Here is a 12,047-nt window from a genome sequence, read left to right on the forward strand (position 1 = left end):
ACAAATATCGTATTATTATCTTATTAGACGTGCATCTCGATTTTAGCGATTTTTGTTTGTCAAGATGATTTTGCGAGCAAATGTACCATAGTACTGCGGTTTCATCCTACGCCTGAAATATATATATATATATATATATATATATATATATTAATATATATATATATATATATATATACAAATTTAGTTAATATTTTACTTAAAAAATTATTCAAATTAAGAATAAATATTTATTTCTATCGAATTAAGGTATCAACTAAGAAAAGCCTGTCATGGTTGAAGCAAATAAAAGAGTCTCATGGTTCAGTTGCTCTTACAACTATGGTTCAAGTTGAAGCTATCAATTCCTGTGGTACCTATTACATTGCAGACACCGAGATGGCTAAAGAGGTTAAGCACGCGAACGCTGGAGTTGGATTAAACCTTGAAAATTTGGTGTGTCTCAATGTTCCTGAAGATCCTCAAAAAAATCGAGAAAGAAAAGTTTATAGTCTGGAAGAAATAAAGGACGTACAGAGTAAACTTATGTTGATTGCCGGTAAAGCAGAAAGTGGAAAGGAGGAAGTTGACAAATTTAATGAGGTTTGGTACTCTATTATTCTCTCACTTATTATATATCCCAGCATTTTAATTTCCAAGAATTTGCCTACATAATTACCAAGTACACTAAAAATAGGCAACCTTGTTATTTTACAAGAACCCGCATTGTGAATTTAAAAAGCTTCTAATAATATTCCTGGGCATAATGCAAACAATTTTGTTAATCTTATTTCAATGTGCATAATTTACATTCAATTTCGCTTTATACACCCGACAGCGTCGCGTAATTGCTATTATTCTAATTAGAAATGTCTGCGTCAAACGTGAGCGGGAAAAATTGTTTAAATTTAGCAAATGTTGAAGTAATTATGAATTTTTATGAAATTATATTGATTATTATTTGTAAACACCTCGAAATTTATATTAAAACAAATAGTCGCCTCGGCGACTAATTGTTAAATAGAAACACGCCTCTCGACCAATCAGCACGCGCGCACTTTAAATGTTATATATTATATAACATTTAATAGATATAAAATTTTTTTTAGATTTTCGATGGAATACTCAGAATAAGCCATTTGTACTTGCAACTTTGTGAAGTTGGTCAGATCAGCTACTTAACATGGAAAGATAAATACCAATGCAGTAAAGCGGATGACGAGAGGAACAGTCTTTTAGAGAACATTAAAGGAACCTGTGAAACAATGGAACGTGATTTAAAGAAATGGAAGGAATATTTTCATGATGCCAGAAACAGCTGTTATTCTTTGAATCATTTTACCATGAAACAGATTTTACACCTAAGGCTAGAGTTAGCAAAAGCTTGTGTTGGCCATGTGGCGATCGATGAACTGCGATTGCAGACTTTTATGCTCCTTGAGTCTGTTTACAAGAATATAGAGCCTTTGCTTCTTGCAAATGTCTTAAAAACAAAGGTTCCTGAAAACGCGGTGTTCTTTACAGAAGAAAGTTCTAAAGACGGAGAAAAATATTTTGAGAATGATATGGAATGTGAAAGCATTTCGTCCGAAAATATCGAAGAAGATGTGACTTTTCCAAGCCAACAGAGACGAAAGATGTCGCTTGAAACTTTTACAAGTGCAAAAGAGAAACTCGAGGGAATGGGTTTTGATGAAGAAGATATTGTTGCTGCTTTGCAAATTTGCGGTCGTGATGCAACTGAAGAAGATCTTATAGCACATGTTATTTCTGGAGAAGATGATAAAGAAACTGTTATGAAGCTTTGTGAAGATGCGAAGCGAAATCCACAACTGTCAGATCTAATTTCAGATCTATTAAATTCAGAGTGCCAGTCTGGAGATGCTGAAGAAAGCAAAAGGTATGTACGCATTTTTATTGCAACGTTTCTGTAAAACTTTGCAATATTGTGGTGAGCGGAAAAAATTCACACCAGTCAGTCTGTCAGTCAGTCAGTAATATATATTCATATTATTCAACCTTCAACCACCGATGTGTTTGTTTTGTATTGTTTTCAATAGGGAAATTAAAGAGGAAAAAATTGACCGAAGACCTGTCACACTATACGTAAAAAACAAGGAAGATACTTACCTCAGTTTGGAAATTTTAACTGACATTTTAGACGAACTTTCGGAATCAGGTAAGTTATCGAAAGTTGGCCCAATGATTGCTGATGTGGTCTTAAATTATTAGGTGATTTAAAGGTATTTAAGCGTGAAATGTTTTAGGCAGTCAACCATTGTCGGTGTCATTATCACTGCTAATTCGATTCCATAGCCATAGGTGCTGAATCCCAACGTATGCGGAGAAAGATGCCGTCAGGCCTAATGGAGGGTGAACCGAACTTACTACTTGTTCCAAAAGGTATGCGCAGTCTGTACGGTAGCAAAATATATTTTCCAGATACTTTCGTGCAAATAATTTAATGAAAGTTCAACCTTGACGCTGCATAATCTATTAGAAATTATTCATCATCGAGTAAAGTGCCATATTCTAATTGATTTATCCTCTTCAGTATTTCCTATGCGTTCCATAGAAACGCGTCTCGACGTTTCGACCTAGGGGTCTTAAAACGTTACATATATGCAATCTTAGTCTTCCAGAAAACTTTTAAACGCTTTTTTTCCCTGTTCAAAGTGTGCGTTCAACTATTTCAAGAAACTGTTGGAGCCACCTTAAGTCGTGGAATGAATGCCAAAATCTTCTGTTAAGCGCTGTGGGCTGATTTTGTAACCATTCGAATGATTTTGACATTAATTGCAGTCCTATTCGTTCTATTACCATTATTAATATCAATGATCAATACATGGGATTTTTGTAGACGGAAGTTGCTTTTTACAGACTATCATAATGAACTTTGTCTTCCGTAAATTGTTGGTTATTCATCATAGATGACAAATTACTCGGGGGTAGTTTTCAGACCCTAACGTTTGGCAACGGCTTTCTATGATAGATGAATTTGACAATATCCGCCAATAACCTAACGCCTGAGAAAACATTTTCTTATTTCAATAAGTTTCAAGTTTCGCTGTGTTTCTATGAATTTTACAAGTGCGTGAAAATAATAAAAAAATACAACTTAAAATGCATTTGAACGACTTTTTTGTTACACACCCTGCATGATTGGCACAAACGTGTAAATTACGAGATAGACGCCCTAAATCAATTGGGGTCCACTCCTAAATCGAAATTTCTCAAATCACAAAAGTGTAGAATCAGTATTATAAATGGATAGCTACGTTGGTTTACTCAATCCAGTCAAATGAGTCAATGCAAATATTTCATTTTAAGGGGAAGTGTTCGGCTGTCTCCTGTCGCTCTTCATGGGAAGTGAAGCCCGTCAACCCTTACCAACTGATGAAGAAGTGATTGTCTGCGATGAAAATACAACAGCGGAAGAGGTAAGTAACTCAATAGATTCTTGAGGGAAGAGAGAAATTTTTTCTACGTGCAGTTTTCTTCAGTAACACCCGGAGCTCTTGATTATGCAAAGAGCCGCTATACAGTTTTCAGTAATGCACTACATTACCAGTTTGCATATTGTTTGAGGTGCACTGCACTAAGTATAAGGTATGCATGTGAATTATCATATTTGAATGGATTTGGATGCATCACCCAGTTACGCGAAGCAACGATTTTATTGTAAATGATCACTAATTTTAATATGTAGATTGAGTTACTCTGGCGACGTGCAGTCGTTGACGACAAAGGACAGTTGTTTTGTCTTGCTAATGCGGATCTTTTGGATTATGATGTCAGCCAACAGGTTGTTCGTTCTTTGGAATTGTTAACACAAGGACACTCCAGTAAGTATATCACGGTATATATATATATAGGACATAGTTTCCATTCCTGCCAATAGTTGCTGAATTTTTTTCAACTGCTTCCGGTTAGGCCTTGCAAGTATATAATTTAGACTTATTATATAATGATAAATATTGAACAATATTATCCATCAATCATGAACCTCGGATATTCAGAGTGTATAAAAACCCAAACCTTTTCAACTTCAAATTAGCTATAACCTTAACTTTCTTTGAGAATTCGCAGTATTGTAGTGAGTGACAAGCGATACCACCCTTTTTTATATATTTTAAGGTTATACGGTTTTTTTAAACCTTAATGAATACGAAAGCTGCATGAAACTATTTCTATACAATCCCCTAACGTCACATATATATTGCCACAGGTCAGGTACCAGATAAACTTGAAACGTTATTTCTTCCATTTTTCTGCTTTTAGAATACCACTTGGTCGTGATTTGCAGCATTGAGAACGAGGACAGATCGAATATGGTTGCATCCTTGGATCAGAATCGTCGCCATTTTCCCCCAATCCCATCTATGAAAGGTATTCAAAATTATTTGAAAGAGCAGCTTATGGTTTCAGGCACAGAAACAGTCGGCAATGTTCATTTGGCACCAGCAGCCACGGTTGACATGGAAAAGTGAGTATTTTACGCAACACATACAATCGTTGCGGACATTAAGTTAGGACACCCTCGTTCCGGGCTGCTTTCAATGTTGTTACACAATCCACTTATTTCACCGTAGTCCATCACACTTGATTGGGCTTATTTATGATAAAACAGCATTGAAACGAGGGAGGGGCGTGTATTATTACTTTTTAAACAAGGGTCCCAACACTTCTGAAAAGATTGTACTTTAGACTTTGATCGAGGTTTACTGCTTTAAATGACCGCTCATGATTGGGGAGTATAAATATATTGGAAATACCAGAAAATATATATTTGGAAATAAATGAATGCAAAACATATTCATAATACATGAATATGAATCCCCCCGCCAAATTATCTAGCCAGCTACACCACTGTGTATTCCAACTGCTGAGTGGTGCACCTCTTACTTCTTATCAGGTGAGGTCTTAAGAGAAATTTTGGGATAGGAAACTTATAACTCCCATCACCCACCCTCACTAAGAGGCCCAGCATTACATTACATGTTCCCAATCCATTGGCTTGCAGTTTGGGCAAATTAATTATATATCAATTACAGTAATGCATGTTCCCTTTTATATTTTAAAAGGTTATCTGTTCGTGTGATTCAGTCGTCTAGAGCTGGCATGGGAAAGAGCTTGTTTATCGAACATCTAGCAGAACAGTTGGAAAACCTTCTAAATAACAAAAGGCTTCGTGAAGGCCTAGTGCCGTCGCTATGTGCTACAATTCCTGTGCATGGAATCTCTGTGGACAGTGATTGTGTCACCCGCGAACTTCTCTCTCATGCCGTGAAAAGGGATATTCCTGTTTCAAGGATTTTTCATTTGGACGTGTCTCAATCGGTTAGTATATACAGTAGTTCATCGGAAATAGAAATGCTCTTATGCATGAAGTTAAAAAGTTAGTGACCAAAAACTGAACTGTTATGAGTAAACCTAAACATTAAAGTGCCTATATCACTTGTGGGATCCTTACGGATTTGAATAGAGCTTGAAAAATTAGTTTGTAAGTTCTACAACCCTTTTTGATATAGTTAAATAGTTTCGGAAATATTTACATTTAAACATGACGATTTGCCTAAATTTCCGTCGTGCTCGGGGGCCTGGGACTCAGGAACCGAGTTCTTGTGAAACATAATAATTATAATCAATTGTAATTTTACTTCGATCTTCCAATAACGTAAAATATTTTGAGAAAAACTCGCCCAGTTGCTACAGCCATACACAACGCACCGTTCCCGCATTTTTTTCTTGAAAAGCGCAAAATATATCGCCAGTGAAAGACTGAAACTCTTCATGTTTACATTATAAAAGACGGCGTGTTTGCAAATCACTCCTGAGTCCCAGTCCCCCCAAACGATGTATTTTCGAAACTATTTATTTTATAACAAAAAGGGTTGTAGAACTTATAAACAAATTTTGCAAGCCCTATTCAAATCCGTAAAGATCCCACAAGTGATTTAGGCACTTTAAGCAAATAATGTTGTTTAAAAAAATTCCTCGTCAAATACGGCCTTGAATTTGGTATGTAGGAATTTAGTTTTGGCTCTTTCGCTTTCCAAAAAGATTCTTCGAATCACAAATGCTTTTTGAAAACTTGCTCCAGGTTGTGAAAGGAATTGACAATATCCTGTTTCAACTTCTCATCTTGAGAGTTGTAAAAGATAAGAGTGGGAATGTTTGGAGAAGAAAGTCGACTGATATGTATGTAGTTGAACTTACAACTGACAAATCATTTGAAGCTTTAACAGCTGACGCGTCCTTATCAAATTCAAACTACAGCCAGGTACAGTGTAAACGTGCAAACGATACCTGTTTCTTAATTCCTCTCTTGTACACTTCTGTACTGTAAACTTGCGTTTCTGTTTGTTTGGTTGTACGTTGTATGAATTTTAGAAAGCATCCAACTACAAGAACGCGAATGATACGAAATATATTGCGTATAATATAACAAATTTATTTAGTATTAAAATGTTTAAAGTACTCTTGTTGATGGAGCAGCAAATTGCTCCGATTTTTTTCCTTCAAGGTAACCCAGATTTTTTGGTAGTTTTGTTTTTTACCAACAATATCAAGAACTTTTAAAAAATATCAAAGCAAAATTTATTGGGAGAAGTTAAAAAAAAGAATATGATTAGAAAAATTATTTTAAAAAGCCTTGCATTTGCATATGTAGTTTCATTGCCTTTAATCTAACCCAGACTATGAGAAAACGATTGGCAACAGAGAAGTACTCATTTGTGAAATACCTGCCTCGAACACATTGCTCGACACCCAGGGAAACGTTGGACAACATAAGACTCAACAAAGGGGGTAAGTCTCAATTCTCAATATACATTTTATGAAATTAAAAAATTAAAAGACACCATATAATTGTTTTAATTCGACGCATGATTTTGTTTGACAATATATATTTAATGTTTTTGAAATAAACGACAAAATTTTTATGTTTCGAAACATGTTTGCAATTATAAATTTTGTCGTATATTTCAAATGCTTAATTACTTTTGTGCTATTCAGATCATATGGTAATATATTTAATGCATGTGCATGTATGTTATAGTAAATGCTAACATTAATTTTCTGGCAATACTAATCTATGCCTTTAAACCAGATCTGTAAAGAGAAATCCAAAATTATTAACGTTTTGGCACTAGCAATATGGTGCAGTATTTTGTTGATGCAGTACGTCAAAAACACATTAGGCTCAGACTCTGGTATGGACATACCAGTCTTAAAATAGGATTTAAATTCTACAATAATATACTTTTTTGCAATTGTGTTTAAATTCCCATCTCCCGGTCATGCATGTCCATCTTTAACAGAGCCTCTGTGCTTCGATATGCGCCTATTTGTTTTGATGCATATCGGAACTTGAATTTTTTTGCAAAATATTAAGATATCCTCCTGGGGATTGTCTAAACTACAGTGAATCACTGCTGGAATTAAACGATTCATGTTATTGTTTGCAGGTAATACTGGATTTGACATGGAAAAATTCCGTAGTGAAGAATATCAACGCACATTTCAGTACCTTACACAGTTCGCAGCGGGGCAAAATTTAGACAAATTCTTGTTCATATATGATCCTCGTGTTACCATTGGCGATCCCGTTGATGCCTTAACGATCATGATTAAGTAAGTATATCTGGCGTTTGAGAAATTTTATGAAATTTAGTACTATTATAGTGTCAGTTCTCTCAAACGAGGAAATTCTTTTCTATTCTCTCGACCGGATTTAAAAAGATCGCTATATTATCAAACTGATAGCAATAGTTGTCGGGCAGGTAGATATTAAATATGACGAATTGGTTGCAATACTATCATTCAAGCTGGTAACATTTTTGTAGATATTGTGGCATTCGTGATCCATCTTGGGCAGAACTATATCATTTTGTAAACTTCTTGAACGTCCAGCTTCGCGACTGTGAGGAAAGCGTTTTCTGTAACGCTCAGTTAGTGGGTGATCTCTTACAAGGTTTTAAGACTTTTGTGGTTCGTTTCATGATTGAAATGTCTCGAGTAAGTATTTTAATAATGTTCGTTCTCTGCGATTGGTTATCCAATAATTAGTGCTGTATTAAGAAGTACCAAGTAAAATAGCTAATATCTTATGATTATAGTAGGCAACAATGAAAAAAATACATTGATTTACTTATCCCAGTTGGACCAAATATTAGATAATAATTCGTCGAAGGCGAGGTGAATAACGCTGAATAAAAGACGACGAAGTCGAGGTATTCAGTGATGTTCACCGAGCCTGAGGTGGATAGTTGTCTTAGTGTAAGTATTTTCGTTGAAATAACGTACTTCTTCACCTGTCACTTTGGCAAAAACAACTCGCCACCATTTTAAAAAATCCGCTTAGGTGATTATGGCGTAATAATCCAAATCACTCGACCAACCAAAGAATTTTCAATAATCACCCTTGTAATTATACCGGGTGGCGCAAAAAAAGGTTAACCTGTTTAATTGAGTATAACTTTAAAACTAAAACGTCTGTTACACTGAAATAACTTTCTTTAGATTCGTGAATGTGTAACTTAAAATTTGGTATTTACCAATTTTGATACAATATTCCCCGAGATATCAGCGTTTTACTTTTAATACGAATTTTTGAAAAGTACAAAAATTAGTCAAAAATGGCATATTAAATAAAAAAAGGTAACGTTCGTTTTTCATGGCATGACTTCTTGAGCATTGTTTTAACCCTGGCATATTCTGTGAAAATTCAAACTCGCTGTTGTAGCTATCCTTAAACGAGGCGTATTAAGAAAAGAACAAGCACAATTCATGCGAAATTGTTTGTTAAATTTGTGGGCTACCGAACGAATTTTATCCCCCATGGGACATGAAATATTTCGAACAAAGTCTAAACCAAAATAGCTAATTTTTGTTTGTAACGCTTTGCAACATAAAATACACAGAAAATAAAAAACCTAATCCACCTGTCAAATGTTTCTAGTTAAACGTCATTGAAACAAACAGAATATGTGCCATAAAATACTAGGATTTGTCAACTTTTTTTAACATGCCATTTTTAGCTAATTTTTACACTTTTCGAAAATGCATACTTAAATTGAAACCGCGATATCTCAAAATTGCATGAAAAACCTCATGTATGTTATATATCAAATTATGAAAAAAACAATTTTTGTGTAATAGCTCTAGCTCTTTGAAGTTATAATCAAACATGGTTAACTTTTTTTTGCGCCACCCGGTACTAAAACGTCTTATTGCATGTGCGTGTAACATCCAAATAATCTGCGTACAATAATCAACCAATTAGAAGCCAGATTTTAATTAATTAATTGCGTCTTTTTCAAACTGTTCATACCACTTCAAATATTTTTTAAAAATTTCCTTTGAAAGTACCGACTAGGCATTTCAGTCACACTAAATTTCGCTAATTTATTTAAAACAATGATTAATCATTATTCTCGTTCTGCGTTCACATTGTATATTTGGCATTCTGCCACTGTAGGACTTTGCCACACGATCACTAAGTGACAGTAACTTGGGCGTTGATGATGCACAAACAGCAGATGAAGATGATGATTTAGCTCCATTTGAAATACGGAAGCGTTGGGAATCGAGGTTCGAAACTTTAGCATAAAGTCATCTTTCACTAAAGGCGGATTTCCACTGACAGCGAAATCGTTCGCTAGCGAAATATTTGCATATTTTCTTTTGAATTGAGAACCGTCAAGTCGAACTAATTTATTTATGCTGTTAAAACTCAAAAGAAAATATGCAAATATTTCGCTAGCGAACGATTTCGCTGTAAGTGGAAATCCGCCTTAATACTATTGACGGTCATATTCCACAGTTCATTATTGTATATGTAAATGAAAGCTGAAACCTAATAACTGTTTTGAACGGCATTTACTAACTTGCAAAATCTTATACCAAAAATTATAGGGTCCTGACACAATTTACTATTTCGTCTTCAACGAACATATTTATATGTTGTTATCTTCAATTTTTCAACTATTATGAAGAGGCTAGGTCTTTATATATCCATGACTACCCACAACAACCAAATTTGAATACATTGAATAAAATCTCCAACAATAATACACATGCGTGGGCTCTAGGATATCTGCAAGTATTCATAAAATCTATCTCTTTCTTTTTTTGTTACAGTCCTCATCCTTATATATTTTTCAACCATGACCGCGTCAGCATGACCTTCCTTGGATTTCGTCTGAGCGATAATGGTGATTTGCTTGATCCCGCTACCAATAAAGTTTTAGAGCAAAAGATGATGGAGCCAACTTTAAGAGGACAACTTAAGCATCAAGGAGTTAATTTTGACACCAACTACGAGAAACGTGACAAGTTAGTTGTAATAATGGCATGCATTATTAATTTACTACTGCTGAAGCAGCAGGCAGGCTAACCGTTTTCTATACACGTTTCTAAATGTTTTTGTGTATGAAAAGGGTAAAAAAGGGCTATGATCAAAAGCCGTTTCCAAAAATTGGTAATTCTTTGCGCCGAAAAGACGGTAATGGTGTTTAGTTGGTTTCTGTGAGATATTTGACTATTAATCAATATTACTCCTGCATGGGCTCAAAGAATTTCAAATAAAAGCAATTAACCAATTAAAGTTATATTGCTGTAGCCTGGCATGTATCTGAATTATTCATTACCACATTTTGTTTCTGTTAGTCACGCCACTGCAGGACAAATAACTTTTTCTTAACAGGAAAATTTAACGTGTTTTAATTTATTTTTATAAAAGAATGGCGCGTATCGAGAAATTGTGCAGCGTCATGGGAATCGAATTTTTATATGACCCTGATCCTACATACGAATTGACAACCGACAATGTCAAAAAAATCCTGGCAATTCATATGCGATTCAGGTCAGTAACCATCAAGTTTACATCCGATTGCCGACGGATGGCTGTCAACATAACCTTAAAAGTTTCTCGTGTAAAGCATTGAAGGGTTTAATTAAAACACTTTCTAGTCACATGCAATAACGTTTACCAGCTACTATATATGCAATAACTCTCAGCAATTAGCGATATTTGTTGCACGAGTTTATATTATGCTTCTTCGGGATTGAACAAATACACGTGTCAATGACCAGTCCTTTTTGTTTATTGTGAAGGTGTGGCATACCAGTAATTATCATGGGAGAGACTGGATGTGGCAAAACTCGGCTTATTAGATTTATGTGTGAACTTCAAGCTGGGCCCGAAGGACCGAAAAATTTGTTACTCATGAAGGTTTCTATACTTCTTGTATTTATCAATTAATCCAGTAGACCCAAGGCAAAGTATAGTAGACATTGTTGCGAGAAGATCGTGGCGGGAACAAACATGGAAAATTCTTCTGAAATGCAACTTCTGTTTTGGAGAAAATATCGCGAAACACATATCTTTCCTGATTTGCTCAAAGCTTTTCAATTAATAGAGATCTGAATATATTTAACTGGATTTTTTAATGACTTGTTCTAAGAAGACATACTGCATGCATTCATGTTATCCAGGGGTCAAAGCTCAATGTGGTCATGCAAAAGCAATTTGAGTAAAACAATGAATGTCAAAACCGTGTTTTAAGTAAGTTAAGGGAAATACTTTTCATAATTTATAATTTTTCGATGTTAAATTTTGAAGCTACAGTTCTTCATTGACAATTATATTTGAACATATAACAAGCTCATATACGAAAAAACTGCATCCTTCAGCAAAATAATACGGAATAACAAAAGACACCAAAGCGTTTAAAACAGCTTATAGATTGTATAGATATTCCTAATTATTTTTATTCGATCTCTTTTCAAATTTCATTTTGTATAAAGTTTATAAAACATTTTTATGAAAAGTTTGAGAATTGACCGTTAAATTGGAGACGTTATTACTGAAATCTAATTTTTGTCATAGCCGTGCACAATCAGGAGGTTATTGACCACCAGTCTTCACGCGAACGAATTTGACGCGGGTGCATAGCTAACATAACCATCCAACGTCCACAACGTAGAATTTGGACGACTTTGTATTCTGCTATGTTCTGACACAATACCCGGGTGTAATTCCTAATTTCCGAGCGGAATTAGTA

The 12,047-nt window shown here is 34.9% G+C and overlaps 1 protein-coding gene across 1 annotated transcript in view; it reads left to right on the forward strand.

The window, feature by feature from the left end:
* LOC114535972 (E3 ubiquitin-protein ligase rnf213-alpha-like) overlaps positions 1-12,047 on the forward strand; it is a gene marked incomplete at its 3' end in the record, with an annotated part of 86,039 nt that overhangs the window by 55,865 nt on the left and 18,127 nt on the right. Inside the window, exons 22-37 of the mRNA XM_028557311.1 lie at positions 250-582; positions 1,089-1,879; positions 2,040-2,158; positions 2,296-2,382; positions 3,310-3,419; positions 3,689-3,824; positions 4,261-4,465; positions 5,064-5,319; positions 6,083-6,262; positions 6,678-6,789; positions 7,449-7,614; positions 7,827-7,998; positions 9,461-9,573; positions 10,123-10,317; positions 10,724-10,846; positions 11,098-11,215. Of these exons, the coding sequence (XP_028413112.1) occupies positions 250-582; positions 1,089-1,879; positions 2,040-2,158; positions 2,296-2,382; positions 3,310-3,419; positions 3,689-3,824; positions 4,261-4,465; positions 5,064-5,319; positions 6,083-6,262; positions 6,678-6,789; positions 7,449-7,614; positions 7,827-7,998; positions 9,461-9,573; positions 10,123-10,317; positions 10,724-10,846; positions 11,098-11,215 (3,216 nt within the window). The remainder of the gene's footprint in view (positions 1-249; positions 583-1,088; positions 1,880-2,039; positions 2,159-2,295; positions 2,383-3,309; positions 3,420-3,688; positions 3,825-4,260; positions 4,466-5,063; positions 5,320-6,082; positions 6,263-6,677; positions 6,790-7,448; positions 7,615-7,826; positions 7,999-9,460; positions 9,574-10,122; positions 10,318-10,723; positions 10,847-11,097; positions 11,216-12,047) is intronic.

This window comes from Dendronephthya gigantea, unplaced genomic scaffold, assembly GCF_004324835.1.
Source record: "Dendronephthya gigantea isolate DGI-Jeju-01 unplaced genomic scaffold, DenGig_1.0 000128F, whole genome shotgun sequence".
NCBI lineage: Eukaryota > Metazoa > Cnidaria > Anthozoa > Malacalcyonacea > Nephtheidae > Dendronephthya > Dendronephthya gigantea.